An 18,187-nucleotide genomic window follows, 5' to 3' on the forward strand; every position below is an offset into this window, starting at 1 on the left:
AATGTTTTAAATATCGACGATATCGGCCGATATATCCCACGATATATCTTGTATCCCACCTGTGCGATATGAAACGCACAAGTAGTGCCAACTGCCGATATATCCCACATGTTCGATCCAATGAGCATTTTCAATTTCCGATCCCTTTTTTTGTTGAAATTATGTTAAATTAATGTCAAATGGTTATAAGACCATTGGTTTTCATGTTTTGCAAGAAAAATCATGGAGTCAAAGCTTTGATTTCAATATCCATTGGTTCTTCATGTTCTTCATGTTTTTTTTTTTTCAAAATTTTCCTTCAACCAGCTGTTAATTGAGACTAATTTCGAAGTATTTAGGAGTATTTGATGAAATGATCATTATGTACACTCTAATTTCGAAATTTGAATGTAGGTGGTCCGATTTGGGGAAATTTGGGGAATTTTCAAATTTTCTCCCAAATTGCTTGTAATGTTGCACTCCAAACATGAAATCAAGCATGTATGAGGCCTGATCTACTGATTTGTTAAGTCCTTGTCAATTTTTGGAAAATAAAATTCACTTTTTAATTACAAATTAATAAAAAACTATTAAAATATTATTTTTTTTCAAAATTTCCCTTCAACCCGCTGTTAATTGAGACTAATTTCAATGTACTTAGGAGCGTTTAATGAAATGATCATTACATACACTCTAAATGTCATGCATTCAATTTGAATATAGTTACATTAGTTCAGTCAAACTACGCATAGATCAGGGCCATGTACAAAGGAAACCTATTATGTGCACTTCTTTTTTGAGATGTTATGATTTAAAAATGTGTATTAAGGTCTTTTTCTTAACAATTCCTAAAGTTTCATTGAAAAATTTAACCATTTTCCCAATGTTTCCCCATGTTTCTCAAAAAGTGCGATAAATTACCTGATACAAATGATATATCCTGTGCGATAACCAATACGTATCTATATCCCAAGGATGCGACACGTAACGCGATATCAATATTTCAAACACTGGTTAGGACTCATCCTGGTTCGACATGACTCAGTCTAGTACAAGACAAGTCAAATCAAGTCAAACTAAATTGGGACCAATTCAAGGGTATTTCTTATTGCAGCAACCCTTATCAATTTCAACAAAAACCAAGTTGTGTCGAACAATATTTTAAAAATGCTTAGAATTCAAGATTAGCGCTTGGTAATTGAAAGTTTTGGAAGTAGATTATTATGGCAGGGATGTGCTCATTTTTTGGTAGAACACCCTTGTCATGGATGCCTTTTGCCTTTGCATTTTATTATGTGTTGAATTACTGGATTCTCTGCTTAAGAAGCTATAGAGAAATCAAAGAAATGATCAATCAACCACTTTTCACAGTTCCAGCACCTTTTCTAAGGTAAGCCTATTAAAGTAACTCTGCATCGTGCGATGCACCGGTTGGTAATTTTTTTAGTATTGATGATATCGGCTGGTATATCTCACAATATATCTTGTATCCCACCTGTGTGATATGAAACGCACGAGTAGATATATCCCACCTGCTGGATCTGTGATGCAGGACATGAAATTCAAATATGATGTGCAAGATTTTCAGGCTTTTTAGATCACGTTAGTTCAAAAACAATTACACAAAATTCCATATCCCACACAAAAGTTCAAACACTCAATCAAGGGAAATCTTATGCGGATCCAGGCCTACACATGCTAGGGCCGGATCAATCAAAATTATAGAACAAATAAGAATCAAAGGAGGGTAAATTCATCCACACATGCATAGAAATAATTCCCTCAATCTAAGGGATTCATAAATTTCAATTCGGGGAATCCTGAGGTTGAAAAAGGGCATAAAATTGGGGAATTGAGTAATTTAGGGTTAAGGTTAGGGATTTGGGGTGAAAGAGAGGAGAGATACGAACTAGAAAAGTACCGCACGTGTAGACAGCAGCAATAGCCCAGACGCACATGCATGTGATCCCAGACGCACGTGTGTGAGGCCCATTATTCAAAAAAAGGCCACCTTGGCCCTGATCGGCCAGGGATGAACTCTAAAACTCCCAAATATCAGCTCGATCCAATGCACGGTTTGTGCAGGGTGCTCTGCCAAATTTCAGCCCTCTTGCAGGGCCAGATTCTGAAAATCTGTTGTAGATGGAGAAACGCCTACAAATATTGATATATCTGCAGTTGGAATGCTTGTAGGAGAAAAGAAATATAGATAGAAGAAGGTAGGGGCGAATCGGGATAGGTATGGCTTCGCACTACGATAGTCAGCCCTTCGAGGAAGGGAGGGTTTCACACCTAATTGAATCTCCACAACTCAGGAATTTAGAGGAGCAAAAAAACGCAGAAATTTTATTAATCTTTATTGAGGAAAAAAAAAAAAGACTACAGGGGGTGCCTATTTATAATAAAACCGTATACTCCAAAAGTCGCACCATATGCGCAACCTATTACTTGGAGACGAAGTAATAAAAAATAACAACTAATTAAAGCAATCTAAACTGTCCATGATATTCCTAATAACAATAATAAGCAAAACCCAAAGTATTAGATTAATTAGGATAGTGGGTCACAATCATTAGAACCCATGGTGGGATTCACATGATTATTGGGTCCACTCCAACGAACCACAACGCAGTCCTCTAACTAGGAGGCCTTCCTTGGATGTCATCATCGATCCAGATCAAGGGTAGGGCCCTCCTCCTCCTTGCATACGTGCGTAAGGAGGCGTGCGTGTGCACGTGATATACCCATCAATCTGGTGAGCAGTCCTCTAACTAGGAGGCCTTACCTGGATGGCGTCATCGATCCAGATCAATGGTGGGACCCTCCTCCTCCTTGCGTACGTGCGTAAGGAGGCGTGCGTGTGCGCGTGATGTCCCCATCAATCTGGTGAGCATTTTCGATCCTTTTTTTTTTGTACATCATGTTAAATCATCGTCAAATTGTTAAAAATCCATGATTCTTCATGTTTTGTATGAAAAATCATGGATTTGAAGCTTCGATTTCGAGATTTTGAGGAAATGGGCCGAGTTGTGGAAAATTGGGAAAAATAGAAATTTCCCAATTTCTTACAAATGAGTTACAATCTTTGTGTCCAAACGCAAAATCAAACATGTATGTAACCTGATCTAGTGATTCTTCTTTTGCTTTTAATGTATTGCTTGTGTTTTCACACGTCTTCTTATATTTATAAATTATATAAATAAATATTGAATATACTTGCATTAGTTCGGTCAAACAGCACAGAAAATAGGACCCCATGCAAAGGAAACTTATTATGTGCACTTGTGTTTTGTAATGTTTTGATTTATAAGTGTGTATTAATGTCTTTTTTAACAATCCCTCAAGTTTCATTGAAAAATTCGATCAATTTCCCCATGTTTCCCTACAACAGCAATACATTATGCGATACAACTGATATATCCCCTATGATAACCGATATGTATCCGTATCCCAGGGGTGTGGATACATTACGCGGTAACAATACGGAAAACACAGCCAGTTTGTCCCAGGGATACAGTTTGATCTCAAAGAAGCAGCCAATCTTCGAGCTCCTTCCAAGCAATAGTGAGAATTCCATTTGGATTTGTAAAAGCTGATCTAATGATTCCAAACAAAACAAAGAACATGCTAAGTCAACGGCATTGCACTATGAAGGATAACTTTACTAGAAAGCAATCAAAGAAAAGCCTATCGGAAAGCAACGAAAACAATGCATTCGCTAAGAAAGGGGCATGATGAAGGATAATTTTATTAAAAAGTAAACAAAATAATGCATACACTAAGAAGGGGGTGACCAAGTAGCCAATCATGAGTGACCCTCATCACTCTCTTTGCAAGAACGTCAGATACGTTGTTTTCATCCCTCAAAACGTTTGGAAAAAATGGCTTCCAAATTCAAAGACAAAGCTCTCATCTCAGAGATAAGAAAGGCCATTTACAAGGATCCAGATCAACCAAGCTAGTCCGCTTTATGTCATGGTGAGAGTTGCCTTTCATAACAAAATTCCTGGAAAAGGGTACCAAGAAAAGATGTGCAAGGCTGCAAGCCTACCTTGTCTCACTGGAACTCATCTGTCCACGTGGATGAGAGAAAGCATTCTCTTGCCGAATCCGTAATTCTTTCCCCCCAATATATCAGTAGAGCTCTTGGTATGAATGGTTATTGTATGCACTCTTTTGTGTTATGTAAATAAATCAAGTTTATTTGTGTCCTGTGTCAATTTACCCTTAATTTGTGGTTTTCTATCATGGGTGAGTAGCATCCTTTTTTTAAATCAATCATTATCTGATCATGGAGTGCTGTGGATGCAGCAAGCAATGTTGAAGACTGAGCTCCGGAACATGGAACGAATGCAGAAACGTGAAGGAGTAGATATGACATATCTGAAAAATGTGATCTTAAAGCTGCTCGAAACAGGTATTCAAATAATGGGTTGCAATCATAAACTAAAATCGACATTGTCATCTTTTGATTTTCAAACTCGTTTTCCTTTCTTTTTTTCATCAATGGGACATTGGTTTTTCTTTTTTTATCCATTTTTACTCCTGTCGGTTTCGATCTTCAAGTAGAGAGAGAGAGAGATTCAAGTAGAGAGAGAGAGAGAGAGAGAGAGAGAGAGAGAGCTTAACAAGATAGCTTTCTCTTCACAGGTGAAGTGGAGGTTCTACTTCCAGTGATTGGGATGTTGCTACAGTTCAGCCCTGAAGAGGTGAAGTCAATAATCTCTCTCAATCTTATTATTGTATACGAAGAAACTGTTATGACCTCTTCATAAAAGTTCTATGAAGTGTCATCCCCACTTTATGCATTGCAAATATGTGTGGTGATTGGGACCATCAATCAGGTGGCCACCAAATGGATGGGCGATATGCCTGCTGGACTACTTTGGTAATAAGATGTTGGGTATTTTGCCCACCGAATGTGGATTGCTACCACTGTCTCATCTTGGAACACAAACTATCCACTTGGCATCCTACCCAATTAATGATCCTCATCACCCTAAGCAAGTGCTACATCTAAAATTGATCAATTTCTTATAAGTTTACACTTGAAACTCCATGAAATGTGCACAACATGATAGGCATTTCTCTTCCTCTACAAACTTTCATGAAGTGGGAGCATTATGGTAGCACTGGTTCACCTAGATTTGGTTCATTACAGAACCAAATGAGACAGATTATACATTGCCCCAGCAAAGAGATCGTATTGTCAGTTGAGTCTTTTTGTTTGTACAAGTGGGCCCCATGGTTTAGTGATCCAAAATGTTGATATTATAGGACTCACCATGGATGGCCCTATGCACCAAAATCCCCAGATTGAAAGATCCTATAGCCATCGAATACTTGGCTGAGTAGAATCATTGTTGTATCTTATTTCATGACCGTTTTTTTTATTGGCAACCTATTGAAAGATTTAGAACTCCATCTGATTTTTATTTTATTTTTATTTATTTGTTTTTTTTTCTTTTTTTTTTTTGGGGGGGGGGGTTGGCCCATGCTTGTACAAACTGAAAATCTGATTGTGCGTCCATACAATTGTTCAGCCCAAGCATTGATACTACCTCGGAAGAAACAAGCTGAAGCTCCCTTTGGAATGATAATATACTGAGCTTGTTTTCATAACCTGGGGACAGAAGGGAAAATCTAGGGTTGGCACAGGGTCAGGTCAACACAAGACAGTCAAGATTCAGGCAACGCTTTTGAGGCCAATGTTAAGAAAAGGGGCTGGGCTCTGGCAGTTACAAGAATCAATAGTAATAGAAGGGTTTCATGATCCACAACCTGTTAGAATACTGCCAATGGGCTTCAAATGAGGCATGTTAAGTAGGATGAGTTGGGTGAGGGTTAATGGATCAGCTCTGGCCATGGGCTTAGAGAATGGATCAGGCTCACATTTAAACCTTGTCCCATTTAGTAAAAGCGTGAAGCCTGGGTTGATCCCAGCCCAACTGGAACCCAACCCATTGCCACCCCTGGGTAGAATGCATGGCTCAATTGATTGTTCCCATTTGCTTCAACCACGAGGCCACGGGTTTGGTCCCACTTTGCTGACCAACATAGGAGCTTGGGCCTGCAAAGTTAGGATGAAAAATTGGGTTTGGGCAATTATCGGCATCATTCTCGCCTTTCTCACCCCCATACATGTAATTCTGCCCACAGATAAAAAAGTGCCAACAAGCTTACAGCTCCTCGACTGAATCCTCAAGTCCTGCAACAGCACAGGCTGATGCTGCATCATCTGGGTCTGGCTCTCTCTTCTCAAGGTTTTCATTTACATAGTGGCGGAAGTTGGTTGCAGAAATCCTCACCAGCCAAACAAATGCAACGACATATTTCTCAGCGGAAGGGAAGTTGGATCATGCCAACCAATCAAGAAGCAAAGCAGAGCTTTCCGCAATGCAAGGGTTCCAACATGGAACCTAATTTATAATTTCCCAGCATCATGTGTGCTGTAATTATTTTGTAACAGTAAGCTTTAGTCCATGAAATTACATGGTGTAAAGAGAAAAAAGAAAAAGGAAAAGGAAACTAATAAAGAAATGAAAATGGGAAGAGAGCCAAACAGGCAGTGTAAGTGTGAGGCAGAATGGAGAAGAGAAAACAGGTTAATCATGTGAGTTTTCTTTTTTTTTGACTTCTTACTTTAGTAATTCCATGATTCGTAATTACACATGAAAGTTGGATTTGCAGTGTTGTGGCATCGAAGGCTCAAATGTAGATGTAATGTCTAAGCAATGTTTTGAAACTGGACTAGATCTTAGGCAGTTTTTAAAGGCGTTTCTGTCCATGGTGACAAGTCTGGTTCTTGGCAGTTTTTGACATAGGAAGACCTTGGGAGATTTTTTATGCTTTTCTCAACATATTATGGGGAAAATCTGGTTGAAAATAATATATTAAAAATAATTCTTAGAAACTAATAAATAATTTCAAATTTTTAAATGTGTGTGTGTGTGTGTGTGTGTGTGTGTGTGTGGAATGAATTCCTTTTTAACTTTTGATAATTTTTGCTTTAAAATTGTGATAATTTTCCAATTAAACTGCAAAAGTTAAAATTCTGCTGGAATTTTGAAAATCCCATGTCATTATTGTGATAATTATCAATCTGCAATGGAAAAAAAAAACGTGATATTTTAAAAATCTGGGGATATCTGTCACATGCGAACATTTCCCCCGCTCACCAGTGCGCAACGGCTATTTGCCTCCCTAAAATTCGGGGCGGCTTAGGTGACACCCGAGGTGGGTGGGACACCTGACTGTGGGGCCCTCTATGATGTATGTGACTGCATCCACGGCGTCCATCCGCATTGAAAGCTCATTTTTAGGGCATGATCCAAAAAATGAAGCAGTTCCAAATTCCGGATGGACCATGGTACTTGAAACAGTGATTATTGACCATTAAAAACTTCCTGTGGGCCACAAAAGCTTTGGATCAAGATGATATTTGTGTGGTCTCTTCATCTAGGTGTTTGTGACCTTATCAACAGGTTGGATGGCAAATAAACATTCCATTGGAATCCATGAAGTTTTTAATGGTCAGGATTCAATCGCAACTGTTTCATGTGGTGTGGTCCGCAAGATTTGAGTCAGCTTTATTTTTGGGAACATGCCCTAAAATGAGCTTTGAAAATGGTTGGACGGTATGGATTTAAGGTACAGACATCACCCTGAGCCCCACGGTCAGGGGTCCCACCCATCTAGGAGGATCCGGGGTCTCACCTAATCCGAACCCCATAAAATTGGAAGTTCCGTGGGGCCCACCACAATGTATGTGTTATCCATTTGTCCAGATCATTTTCGGGCATGAGCCAAAAAATAAGGTCGATCCAAAGCCATGTGGACCACGCCAAAAAACAACTGGGACAGCGACGCCCACCGTTGAAACCTTCCTATGGTCCACTGTAATGTTTATTTGATATCCAGCCTGTTTGATAAGGTCACACGGCCGGGATGAAGGGAAAACACAAATTTCAGCTTGATCCAAAATTTCTGTGCCCTCAGGAAGTTTTCAACGATAGGTGTTTGATCCTCATTGTTTTCTGTTGCATGGTCCACTTGAACTTGGGATTTGCCTCTTTTTTGGGCTTGTGCCCTAAAATGGTCTAACAAAATGGATGGATGTTATAGAAATAAGCAACGGTCCACATTGATTAGATAAAATGCCCATGGTCTGTTGATAATGGAGGGATTCAGACGGTGTGGTAAGAAGCTGCAGCATATCTGGGTTTTTAATTTCGACAAGATGGGCCCACAGTTGTTAATTTAGACCGTTGATCTGTTATACCCTTCCTGGATGGACTACGTCTCAAAATCATCCTTAATAAGACGTTTCAGTACGTGGCCTACCAAAAATATTGGTAGCTGATCTCCTTCAAACTCGAAGTTTTTCAAGACATGCCCCATCCACGGTGGGTCACCAACAGACCAATGGCCTGGATTACCCAATCATATACTCCGCTTAGCATAATTGAAAAGGCCGAGTACACGCTATAAATATGGAGGCGACGTGTATCATATAATTCCACTTCCATCCTCCTATTTCTCTCTTTCTCGCCGACGGCTTGACTACGATACGTTCGATTAGGAAGCGGATTGCGTACTGAGTAACTCAGTGGGGTCCACTATGATTTATTTATTTTATCCACTCCGTCCATCCATTTTAAAAGGTAATTTTAGGACTTATTTCCCAACGTGATGCATATGAAAAGCTCAAGTGAACCACACCATAGGAAAAAGTGTGAATTGGCAGTCTATTGTTGAAAGATTCTTGGGGCCACAGAAGTTTTTGATCAAGATGATATTAGTTTTTTCCCTTCATACATGTCTTTTTGATCTAATGAAAGAGTTGGATGACAAATAAACATCACTGTGAGCCCTAGAACGGTTTCAACGGTGGAAATCATTATTCCCAATGTTTCCTGTGGTGTGGTCCACTTGAGCTTTTCATTTTCTTCAAAATTGGAATAAGCTGGAAAAACGGATGAACGGAGTCGATAAACACATTCATCCATGGTGGCCCAACAGAGTATAATCAGTACGATACAAGGGTACTGAGTAACTCAGCACGTAATCCGATTACGTTGGTGTTCATCTAAAGAAGAGCTCTGACGTGGATTTGGTGGATATTGACGTGGCGGATAACATGTGCCGCAGGCAGAGACAAACAACTTTTAAACACCTTTCTACTAAGCGCGGCTTCCCCGGATCCACCGAAGTGCGTGGGACCCTGACTGTGTGGCCCACCTTGATGTATATGACTACATCCGCGCTGTCTATCTGTATCAAAAACTCATTTTTAAGGCATGGTCCAAGAAATGAAGCAAATCCAAATCTAGATGGACTTTAGTACAGAAAACATTAGGTGCGTGTTTGGATGAACGGCCCAAATTGTACAGTATTGTTTTTTATAATAAATATTACTGTTTGAATTCGAATTCAAACCCATTGTCCATGACCCACCTGAGTACGTCGCCGAACTATTTTTGGTGTTCCACGCGTCTCTCGTGTCAGAATACATTGCATTGAGTAGTGCAGTGCTATCATTGCACTGCACCGCCATAGCAGAAAAAAATAATAATAATAATAACACTCTCAACCTGATGATTCTGCGGGCCACTTTTCACAGCTACTCTCTCCTTGACGGCTTCTCTTCGTCCTCATAGTCAACGATAGAGAAGATCATCCTGCGGCCATTAGATCGGAGACGTTCTCCAGCGATATTACATGTTCGTCCTTCGTGATTGTTATGAGGTCCATTATCCACAACTAGATTGTCGTGTCTTCATGAAGATTGCCCTTATCTCATCCTCCTTTCACCCATTAGAACAATCTTGTGACTAATTATGAGAAGTCAGGTATTGCGTATAGTTTCTTTTATAGCGTGTGGCATTTAAAACGTGATTGCGTGTATCGGGAAGAGAGTATCCATTGATTTCTGGGATGGATCTTATCCCCTCCATGTTCCTTCTCCATATCCCTATATACTCCATGAAACGCCCAAGTTTTGTAGATGCATCTTATAAGGTTGTACCCACCAGCTTTCCTCTTCACTCTACGAAGGGGGAACCCACGCAATACATTCGAATTGGATTTTCTCTGCAGGTGTATCTTTGTGACATTACTGTGTATCTGCTAGGAGATGGATTCACCTCCCGACACATGCGACATAACTTTTGTATGTCAATGAGACTAGAAGTAATGATTTAGCCTGATCGTCAAAACCATTTCGGGAATGACTATATAAGAAAATCTTCTCTTTCTTTCTCTCTCACATTAACCGTTTTTCTGAAATATTTCTGAGGTTTCCTGTGAGTCCAGGTGCTCTTGGACAGGCGAGGTAATATTTCATTCTCAAGTTTTCAGTGTTTTTTAAAGGATCATCCATGTTCGCATTTTAAAAGTTTCATATACGATAAGCCTATGAAAGCATTGTTTGCTCTGATATATTGTTAGTGTTAAGAAATAATTAGTGTTTATGTTGAACTTTGAAATATTTTCATATATTTTCAAAGGTTTACCCTGTAATGTGAATATACTTCAGGATCATATTGCTTCTTCCATATTGAACGATGATTTCTACATTAATGAGGTCTAATTGTAGTTGTTTCATGTAATCAAGTCTCAAATAGGTGTTGATCCTTATAGTAATCAGTTCTTTCCATTATAACAATGTTAACAGGTGCGTGGTTTACTGGTCAGCTTATCCTAAAAGTTGTGGTACCTATTACTAATCTGCTAATCTTTTGAATTTGGTATTACTTATGTTGCTTACCTAATTACTGTCTCTTACTCATGACATTATTACACTCGACTGTATCATGTGTTATGTTTGACTTAGAATGGTTTTCATGTTCTTCAAGGAAATTGATCTCTGATATATTTTCAATTATGTTTATAATTCATGTAATGTATTTAATATAAACCCTGCGTATATGTTCTTACCTTACTGTACATTTCGAATTATGATGTTATTTGAACCTCTAAACGCAAAGTAACAGGTCAGTTCCCCATTTCAGTCATAGGGTCTCATAGTGGTGACTCTATCTGGGAGGAGTCCTTCAATAGTAATTAGAATGAGAATGAAATAGCAGCTGCATTAACCACAATTGTAGCATCTGCATGTATTATGAAAGTTGCTGAATATTATCGCTGTTATTGTATGAAATCGTTGTCTCGACTTTGTCACGTATATAGAAATAGATTTGTTAATGGAAACATAAAAAAGAGCAATGTTGACTGTCTTGCACAACTAAGAATGGGTCGTGATAAATTTTTTAATAAGTTATATTCTTTGTTAAAAGATAAGAATTTGTTGTCTGATACAAGGAGATACAGTTTAGAGAAACAATTCATCGTGTTCTTGCATACTATTAGCCACAATGTACGAAACTGTGCCATTGGTCATCGGTTTTCACGATCTAGAAAAATCATGAGTCGACACTTCAATAGAGTTCTTGATGTTGTAATTGCTATTTATCCGAGATATGTAAAGTTCCTTGAGTTACATACTCCAAAAGAGATATCCGATAATTCAATGTAGAGCCCCTATTTTCAGGTATAATAATCTGAGAATTTAAAATTATGATACAATTAAATTGTTATTTACTTAATACCAACATAAAACTCAAATGAATGTTGCTTGTAGAACTGCATTGGGGCACTCGATAACACCCACATACTAACCTATTTGTCAAAAGAAGCAAGTCCAACCTTTCGAAATCGAAAAGGTTTCGTCCTAGAATGTAATGGCAACATGTACATTCGATATGAAATTCGTATATGTACTAGCGAGTTGGGATGGTTTTGCCTCCGATGCTTATGTTTTGCAAAATGCATTAACTCATTGCCCTGATTGTTTTCTTGTTCCTCATGGTAAAGAATGACTGTTGCTGATTCATCTAAATATGTAGCATGCGATTGTTCACATGCTTAATATTCATATATTTCTTTGTATAGGAAAATATTATATTGTAAATGCTGGATATGCCCATTCTTCAAGATTTATGGCACCTTAACGAGGTGTTCGATATTATTTGAATAAATTTCGTGCAGAAAGGAAGTCTGCTAATAAGAAATAACTCTTTAATTATCGTCTTGCCCAATTGCGAAATATCATTGAACAATGTTTCGGCCTTTTAAAAGGCTAATTTCATAAACTGCGTATAGCACCACAGTTCAACTTTATAACACAAGTAAAAATTGTTATAGCTTCCTGTGTTGTGCACAACCTCATCCGTGTTTGTAGTGAAGATGGATTTTCTGAAGTAGTTGAGGATAGTGTAGATAATTCTGAGAAAAATTCGTCATTCCCTATAGACGTACAAATGCTGATGAAGATCACGCATTGTCTCGTGTGACAGACCGCGCGAGAGAGGAATGGGCAAAAAAGAGTGTCATGCCCCGAAAATTGGAACCCGAGTTGGCCAGGTCCAAACCCGAATTTCAGGACTATGATTTGTATTTAAATAAAATATATATCGCAACCCACATTATTTCATGCATTTTCAAAGCAATAAGAGCAACTAAAGGGGGTCAAAGTAACTATCATTAAATAACATCCACTAATCAATCCTTAAATCTTTAATTACATTGACATAAAAAATAATAATTAATAACAACATACATTAAGTTCTAATTAATTTCTAAATAAATAAGGAAAAAAGTCTTCAATCTTGTCCAACCAGTTCTTCATGTACAAACCCGACAAAACAGTCTATACAGGTATGAGCACGATGGCTCTAAGGTCAAATCATTCCCAAAATTGAAATTTCACTTTAACACCAATACAACTCAATAAATTAAATAGGATTAATTACAAGTATTGAATCGGCATTTTACATGACAACAATAATAAATTATTTTTCATAATAACAAAATAAGATATTACAGTCATCTAAAATCCTTTCTGATTCAATCCAGGGCAGAGCACCTGTGTGTGTTGATCCTTTTAGGGAATAACCCTCGGCAAAGCACCGGTGTTAATCCTTTTAAGGAATGACCCTCGGCAGAGCACCGATGTTGATCCTTTTAGGGAATGACCCTCGGAAGAGCACCTGGTGAATAAACTTTTAGGGTACATACGCAGGGCAGAGCACCCGTGTGTGTTGATCATTTTAGGGAATCGCCTAGGGTAAAGCACCCGTGCCAATCCTTTCGGGTATGACCCTGCGCAGAGCACTAGTACCATGCCGATCCTTTAAGAAATGACCCTGGGCAGAGCACCCATAAACAAATAACATGGTGATCCTTTTGGGGCAGAGCACCCGTAAATTAAAATATATTTTTTATCATGTAATAATAAGAAAATAATTGTAATTTAAGCACGTCACGATAAATAAAATAAAGTCAATTAACAACTCAAATAAATTATCTCTACAATATGCAACCAAGAAATCAAATAAAATAATATGCAACTAATGACAATGATCAAATAAATTTAATACATAATAAATAATCAAAGATATGTTAACTTAAAATTTTCAACAGGGAAGATCACCTACCTAATTTAGAGTGATAGATTTGATGTAGTGATGGATTCTACATGTGGATGGTCTGAATCTGATTTCTCATTAACTCAATTTGACGCATTTAAACTAGTATCACTCGGTAAATGTTTTCAATGTAAAACGATTGCGTCCCTACACAAATCATACATGCTGATTTATTAAGACTTATACTAAGATTTCTAATTATCTAATATTTAAAATATAAGAAATATACCACGTTAAATCACTGAGTTGACTCGGTGAGTCGACTCGAATCAAGGCTACTCTAACGTATAAAATTAAAGGATGGATATAGAAACTTAGCTGATAAATGGCTCGAAGTTGAAATATGTAATCAGGTCGGACGATCAGGCCAGCGGGTCATCGGGTTGACTCGCTGAGTTAACTCAATGAAATTGTTTACTTCTCTTTCTTCCTTCTTTATTTTCTTCTCATTTCCTCTAGCTTTTTCTTCTGATTCATTCTTCTAATCTTGTCCAAAATATGCTGGAATAACAACTCAAATGAGATAAAATAATGAGTCAAGCGACTCGGAACGCTTGACTATCTTTTCCTCTCAATGATTCATTTTCTCTCATTTTTCTTTTTATTTCTATCTCTGATCTCTTTCTCATAATGGAGGCTATCTGAAGTCTCAATGGACATACACATATATCTTTAAAAAAACACGGCTCTAGAATTTTTGTAGCACAAGGAAAGTTGACGCCAATGTCATTATTTTGAGTGTCGGTTTCATTGAAGGTGAACGTGGATTGTGGAAGCAGAAGGATTTCGTTTCGAGCGGACTCTATAATAGTCGTGGGTTATTTGTGGACTATAACTGTATAATAAAAGTTGTGTGGGGTCTACTAAGATGGTTTGAAAAGAAATCTAAACTATTCAACAGGTTCGGCACTTTAGTTGAGGATGAGAGCTTAAAAATGAGGTTGATCGGTGGTTTGAGTGGTCCTCACATGGAGTTTCAGAGCATCAAACAGTTGAGCTTTGGGTTTCCACCACAACTTGGTTAGATGGATGGTTCATATTTGAATGAGGGGCCAGCCATGATGGACAGGGAGATGGGTAGGGATGTAGTTGGTGCGGCTGTTGCGGAGAATGGAGAAAAAGAAGGAGAAGGAGAATCTCTAGGTGGGTTGGATACGTGAGAGTAGTGACGTGCATCAGCACATCACTTTCTTCTCTCTTTTTTTTATCGTGGGCCCTATATAGGCGACAAGGCAGATCCACTCCGTTAGGACATGGGCCCAAAAATGAGACTGATTTAAAGCTCAAGTGGGCCACACCGTAAGAAACAATGGGGTTTAGGGTACCTACCGTTGAAAAGAAAAGGAGGGATGTTACAAAGAGGGACGAGATTGCGAAGAGGATGTGGAATGGCAGTCTTCCTCGTACGCGGCAGCGACATTAATTTCTTCTTTTCATTTGATGTATTGAGTTGTTTGTGTAACAGCAGAATTTTAAACATGGATAATTTGGTCTTAAGATGTTAGTTTGGTTTAATTTATAGACTCTTTGCATGCATTTCATTATATGCCAAAATTTATGTTCTATTACTCTTTGAGGTATTATTTAATCTTACGAATGTACCTCATCTTCTAATTAACTGTCTTATGTTGGTTCATAAGATTATATTTCCATTGACTGTTACTGCTGCGTAGGTATTATGAATTTCTTACAGAGCTTGTAGAAGGTTTCAAGAGATAAGAATGAGACTGCATCCCCTTCAAAGTGTACAGGGTCATCCGAAAAGACTGTGGCATCACCGAGTACAATATTTGGTAACCCAACTAAGAAAAGCACAACAACATCACTGAAAGCTCCATTACCAGCATGTCCGACTGCCCACACTCGAAGGACTACAAAAAGTAAGAAGTCAGCCCGCATTCAGTGGTCCAATCCAATGGATAATGCATTAGTTGATGCATTAGTCGAGTAAGTTAATCTTGGTCAAAAAACTGATATTGGTTTTAAGCCAGAAGTTTATAAGGCGACAATCACTGAAATCTTTGATAGATGTGGAGTCGAGTTAGAGAATAAACATATTTCTAACCAACTACGCACATTGAAGAGCTTCTATTGGGCAGTGAAGGATATGTTGAATGCAAGTGGCTTTGGCTGGGATGCTGACCTGAAAATGATTGTCGCTACAGATGATGTTTGGGATGCGTACATTGCGGTAAATAACATTCATATTTTTGAAAATCTAAATCCTGGGACATTATTGTGATTTTTTTTCTATGCAAAGGTGTTAATATAGTTTCAGCCGTGCTAACTTACTAATCTGATTTTACAGTCTCACCCATACACCGAGAGTGTACGTGGATAATGCATCGATATATATAGTGACTTGATATTTATGTTTGGGAGTGATTGTGCCCATGGCTCATTTGCCAGTACCGAGTACTCTTCACCACTCTCCGGTAGACACCGCCAAAGAGATGAGGTCGATTCAAACGATGATTCTGATGAAAATGGTACTGAAACTATTCGTCTTTCTTCAGATGATGAGGATGACTAAGATAGTAGTTTGGCGTGTCGTCTCGATGACGAATCACAGCAACGGTCAAAAAGGGTTAATAAAGGCCCTATGGAGACCTCAAGAGGGTCTAGAAACAGTCAAAGCACCGCTACTGGCATGCCCCGACAACGAAGGGGTAAGCCGAGTGACCCCATTGGCAACAAGATGGGCGAAATGGCTGAGGCTGTCAGGACCCTAACCATTACTATAGCACAGGGCAAGACTACAAGCCGACTCCAAAAGTTGTTGGGCATACTAGAGAAAGTAGGTGGTCTCAGCCATGAGGATCAGGTCTGGGCTACTCACCTATTGTAGGAAGATATTGTTAGTGCAAGTTTTTTCATCAAAATGGGGCATAAGATGAGAAAGGAGTGGGTGCAGAAGCTCCTCGACTGCAATGCCCCTGTTTGAAATATTGTTGGCTTGGCTGGACGAGGATTTTTAAACAACTAAACTCTTTTTTTTCTTTGTTTGTGTATATTTTGAAGTGGATTTCGGTTGGATAGATTAAGTGCTTCATAAGTACCCAACACTCTGCTCTATGGTTCTTCTACATACTTTCCTAACTGATGATCACACCATCTATAATATATGTTGCTTCGTAATCTGTTTTCTCCGTGATCTAACTAAAATGGGAGTATTATGAATTTAATAAGTGCAGGTACAATAGAGTATCTGTCTCTGAACACATGCGCGGTCGACTAATACATCGTGGAAGTTGTGGTTATTTGATTAGTCTGACTAACCGGTTGTTTGAATCTTCATCATATCATATCAATCTAGGTTGTTATGTTCATTTTAATGTGAAGCTTCTGATGATACGTGATGTTTTTTTGTTTTGTTTTCTGAACGGCTAAAAATATATCTCCTGATCATTGAACTTGTATAAAGCATATATTCAAAAACAGGGTAAGCATATTCTTGTCACAGCAGGAAAATATCAGATTCCATAATTTCATGGAATTGAATGTTAATTTATCACTAATTGAAATTTACTAATGAGGTGAGACTACAAATGTATTTATCACTTCTTGTCACAGTAGGGAAATATCAGATTTCATCCTATTTTGTAATATATACTAACAGTTTCGATTGACTAGTTTGTTGTGTTTTACTACAGTCACTTCTTATTAAGTACGTCTCATGTTGAATTTTTTTCAAGAACATATGGGAAAATATTATGTGGTCTTTGTGGGCAGAGCTCCAGGCCTATATGACAGGTGAGAGGATGCTCGTGTGTAGGTTGATCGATACCATGGATGTAAACACCAATCGTATAGGTCATACGATAAGGCTGCGACAACTTGGGATAATTTTCAGGTATGGTATAATCTTCATAATTTTGGAAGGAAGAAGGGATGTGTAATTTTTCTTCCACTGTTTTCTAAATCATTTCAGTGATAGGAATTTTTTTCCTGTTATGATGACTGTAGGCCACAAGGCAGATATCATCATCGTTCAGCATCCCTGTAAGTAAAGACAACTTAGGAGGAATTCGTCATGAGGGACCTTCCAGGAGATTCGTGTCTGAAGCTCCGAGTGCTTGGGTGTAACGTCTCGAAAAAATCCATACGAAGACCCGAGTACCACCTCAGGTAGAAATCCTTAAAGACCGAATACTGTGGAAATTAGGCGAAAATTAATTAAGTATTAAACAAGTTAATCGGTGGATTAGCTTGAACCATTATCTATACGAACAACAAGATCCAAAACCCTTGAAATCGCTAGCTCAACATTACTTAAGAACCTAGGGGAAATCCCAAAACCCATCCCAAAACCCAGTTGCTCTCAAGAGCACATTAAAACTCTGTATCGGACCTGGACCGCACGTCGAAAGTCCGATGACCGTGAAACTATAAGGTTATGACCGCCTTATTGGGCTTGACAACCATCACAGGAATCGAGCCCAAATAGTATCCAGAAACGCATAACTTGAGCCTCGAGCGAAGTGTGTGAGAAACACGAATATCTTTAGGAAATAAACCAAAACTTAAGTGAATTGGGTCCTTCGCTTGCAGGCGAAATTGAAGACTTCAGACCTTCAGTTTCCGACCAAACTTTATCTGTGGATCAAGAAAATTTTCCTACACATATTGATATACTTGTGGCCCTGATAGAGTGACGATGACCGTCGAACTGATACGGGTCCTCCACGGTTGATCCACTAATCCAACGGGGCCGAAGTCAT

At 38.5% G+C, this 18,187-nt stretch overlaps 1 protein-coding gene and 1 long non-coding RNA gene across 2 annotated transcripts in view; both read left to right on the forward strand.

Moving 5' to 3' along the window:
- The window catches only part of LOC131237045 (protein GRIP), a 157,557-nt gene extending 150,889 nt beyond the window's left edge, over positions 1-6,668 (forward strand). The window contains exons 19-21 of the mRNA XM_058234682.1: positions 4,291-4,396; positions 4,630-4,688; positions 6,139-6,668. Of these exons, the coding sequence (XP_058090665.1) occupies positions 4,291-4,396; positions 4,630-4,688; positions 6,139-6,258 (285 nt within the window). The 3' untranslated portion in view covers positions 6,259-6,668. The remainder of the gene's footprint in view (positions 1-4,290; positions 4,397-4,629; positions 4,689-6,138) is intronic.
- Positions 6,669-15,663: 8,995 nt separating this feature from the next.
- LOC131237046 (uncharacterized) lies at positions 15,664-17,543 on the forward strand. Its single transcript, XR_009166992.1, has 3 exons — positions 15,664-16,323; positions 16,369-17,319; positions 17,433-17,543. It is a non-coding gene; the product is annotated as an uncharacterized LOC131237046 (long non-coding RNA).
- The last annotated feature ends 644 nt before the right edge of the window (positions 17,544-18,187 follow it).

The sequence above is a fragment of the Magnolia sinica genome, chromosome 2 (assembly GCF_029962835.1).
Source record: "Magnolia sinica isolate HGM2019 chromosome 2, MsV1, whole genome shotgun sequence".
NCBI lineage: Eukaryota > Viridiplantae > Streptophyta > Magnoliopsida > Magnoliales > Magnoliaceae > Magnolia > Magnolia sinica.